Raw genomic sequence first — 3001 nt, 5'->3', positions numbered from 1 at the left:
TAATAGCTCACGCAATGAAAGGGTTTCATATGCCCAGGAGTGCCTCAAAAGAGTAGCCCGTTCATGCCCTGTACATTTTAAACTTCCAAAAATGTGTTTGCCTCTATATTTATTTTATGACTCCGCAGTAGAAACAGGTGGCTGGCCCTTTTTATCTTCTTATTTTGAATCTTTTTTTTTCCCCCAAATGGAGATGTCATTATTTCTGATTATTAAAAGAATATAATAAGTTTATGGAAAAATGGAAAAGGATAGGAAATTATCAGAATAAAAGTAAAAACAAAATCTCATGTATTACCTTTCCTAATTTACCCTACCCCCTCCAGTTTGGTTTCAGGAATTGAACTGCAAGGAAAATAGTGGTTAATAGTGACTGAAGTGGAAGGTGGATGGGGGAAAGACTGCTACTTTTCTGTTCTTGTGGCTTAGAAGAGGATGAGTAATCCTCTCTGCCAACACAGCTATTAAAGAAGTAACAATGGTTCTTATGACTATGGGAATATGCAGCCCTTCTCTGGTAGTCTGAGAAAGGCAAATTTTGCCCACAGAGAGAAAGGGTCACTTTTGACCTCTGGAATTAGAAATGACAAAAATGAGTGACAGGGCCTGGTGTGGTATGGGGTGGGAGGTTGGTAAGCCTTTCCACTTCTGCAGCACAGCTGCTGGGAGGGGAAAGTGGGGACCAGACTTGGAGGATGACATAATCCTCACGTGACCAAGAGCTGACGTGAAGTCCTTATATTCCCCTACTTCTTTCTCCTCTGGGTACCAGCTACTTACTGCCCTGCAGGCAATCGTGCTTGTGGCCAAGAGGAAGACACAAATTCTTTAAACCCCAGCAGGTTGGTGTGAGGGAACCACTAGGACCCTGGGGTGGTAAAGGCTGAATTTAACGGCTTTCCCCAAACCCATGCAGACATCTGGGAGATAATTTAGAAAAAAAGGGTGGGGGCGGGAGAGAGGATCTGGAGTAGGTGGAAGTCTGGTGAAAGACACCCAGAGATTCGATGATAGTTTAGAAATAATCAGCTTCTGTCAGATTGGCATGCTTTCCCTTTATCCTTATCCTTCTCGCTCCAATTTCATTGGAGGAAATGAGGTGTGTAGAGAGCGGCTGTAATCCTGGGGTGCAGACAGAGAAATTTAGAGATAAATGGAAAATAATTCATCTCATTCGATGTCTGCCTGACAGGAATGCAGCCGGTAGGGAGGGAGGAAATTGTGGGCTTTGCAAAGACTAGGCCTGAGGGTGAGGAGTTGAGGGTGGGGGGTGGGGACTGAGATCTAGGAGGATGTGATACGGACAGGAGAGTAACCAGGAGGTCGGAAATATGACACGATGTACCCGTATGAGGTTCCCGGATTCGAGATAATACTGTGAGTCTTATGTCTGGGGCTAGTAGGTCCCCAGAGAACTCTCTCCTCCCCTCTCCCTTCCTTTCTGCTTGCAGGACCGAGGATCTGTATTCACACACATCTCGAGGCAAGAAAAAGAGGAGGAAACTATCCCAAATTGTCACAGGTCAGTGTGAGGGGAGTACTTAGACCGGGGGCTCTGAGGGTGGGAGCTGGGAAGGGCAAGAGCTGGGTAAAATTTGCAGCCTCACAGCTCACTCCCGGTTTACTCCCCTTATCCCGCCCATCGGAGAGGCCATTAGCCTTGTCTGCTGGAGAAATAGTGGGTTGCTAAAGGGAGGAGAAAGGAAGCGGGGGTGGGAGGGTTAGAAGGGGCAGCATCTAGAAATTCTGAGAGCTGGGCCTGTGTGGCAGAGGTGGGAGATTAGGCTAGCATCTTGCTTCAAAGAAACTGACAATCCTCGATCAAAAGAAACAAGCAATCTTACTCTACATTTTCTCCCTGGACTAAAGCAGGAAACAACATCATGCAAAAACCCTGCAAAGAAAATGAAGGAAAACCCAAGTGCAGCTTGCCAAAGAGAGAGGAAGAACGTCCCTATGGAGAATTTGAACGCCAACAAACAGAGGGGAATTTTAGGCAAAGGCTGCTTCAGTCTCTCGAGGAATTTAAAGAGGACATAGATTATAGGCATTTTAATAATGAAGAAATGACAAGAGATGGAGATGAGATGGAAAGGTGTTTGGAAGAGATAAGGGGTCTGAGAAAGAAGTTTAGGGCTCTGCATTCTAACCATAGGCATTCCCGGGACCGTCCTTATCCCATTTAATGCATTTCTCCCCTGAATTCAACTATTTTCTGTTTTTAATATTGCACCACTGGATTCTTTTTGTCTCCATTTTCTTGCTAAATATTTGCTACCATTTAACTTCAATGTTTCGATGTTCCTTTGATTTACACATGACTCTTGTTACCAACATCTCATCTTCTGACCCAATCTCATTTATATAATAAGATGTTTCATTCATTTGCATGGGAAAATGCTCACTGTATATTGTAAAGTGAAAATAACACATTGTAAAACATTATAGATACATATATAAAATGTACATTTATATATGATGTAATGCAAAAAGTCTGAATTATTATACACCAAAAGGTTAACAGTGAGTCTCCCTGCGATCTGTACTTTATTTTATTTTTTGCCTGTCTGCATCTTCTCATTTTGCGAAAAGAATATATATGTGTGTGTATTACTTGTTCACAAAAAAAAAAACAAACAAACCTAAAATAAACAGACACAATAAAAGAACTTGTCAATCACCTTTGAAGGGCAGTGAAACACTTAATATAACTCTTAGAACTATAAAAAAGAAATGTAAACTTTAAATCACCTCTGGATCTCTAAGCCAGAGAAATAAAACTGGCAATGATTACAGATATACTTGTTTAAGACTTGATCTTTTCATGGGGAAACAAACATTCGCCTCACAAGGCTGATGTGGGCAAGAAAGGAGGTGACTCTGAGCTGTGCTTGGCTGGCCATTATTCCCACCTATGCACAGAGAACCTTAATCCACCACAGAACATCAGTTATTTGAGGGCGGGCCTGGCATGACTCAACCTGTGCTCAGAAACAAGTCC

At 42.7% G+C, this 3001-nt stretch overlaps 1 protein-coding gene across 1 annotated transcript; it reads left to right on the top strand.

Moving 5' to 3' along the window:
* Window positions 1-1883: 1883 nt before the first annotated feature.
* Window positions 1884-2186, top strand: TCEAL7 (transcription elongation factor A like 7). Its single transcript, XM_006917894.1, has one exon. The coding sequence runs from the start codon at window positions 1884-1886 to the stop codon at window positions 2184-2186; it is 303 nt and encodes a 100-aa protein (XP_006917956.1).
* Window positions 2187-3001: the final 815 nt, after the last annotated feature.

The sequence above is a fragment of the Pteropus alecto genome, unplaced genomic scaffold, assembly GCF_000325575.1.
Source record: "Pteropus alecto unplaced genomic scaffold, ASM32557v1 scaffold538, whole genome shotgun sequence".
NCBI lineage: Eukaryota > Metazoa > Chordata > Mammalia > Chiroptera > Pteropodidae > Pteropus > Pteropus alecto.
This window is presented reverse-complemented; position numbering and strand designations above follow the sequence as displayed.

Bases quoted from the DNA above. Each gene is read 5' to 3' on its own strand.
- TCEAL7 (XM_006917894.1), top strand. From the start codon at position 1,884: ATGCAAAAACCCTGCAAAGAAAATGAAGGAAAACCCAAGTGCAGCTTG.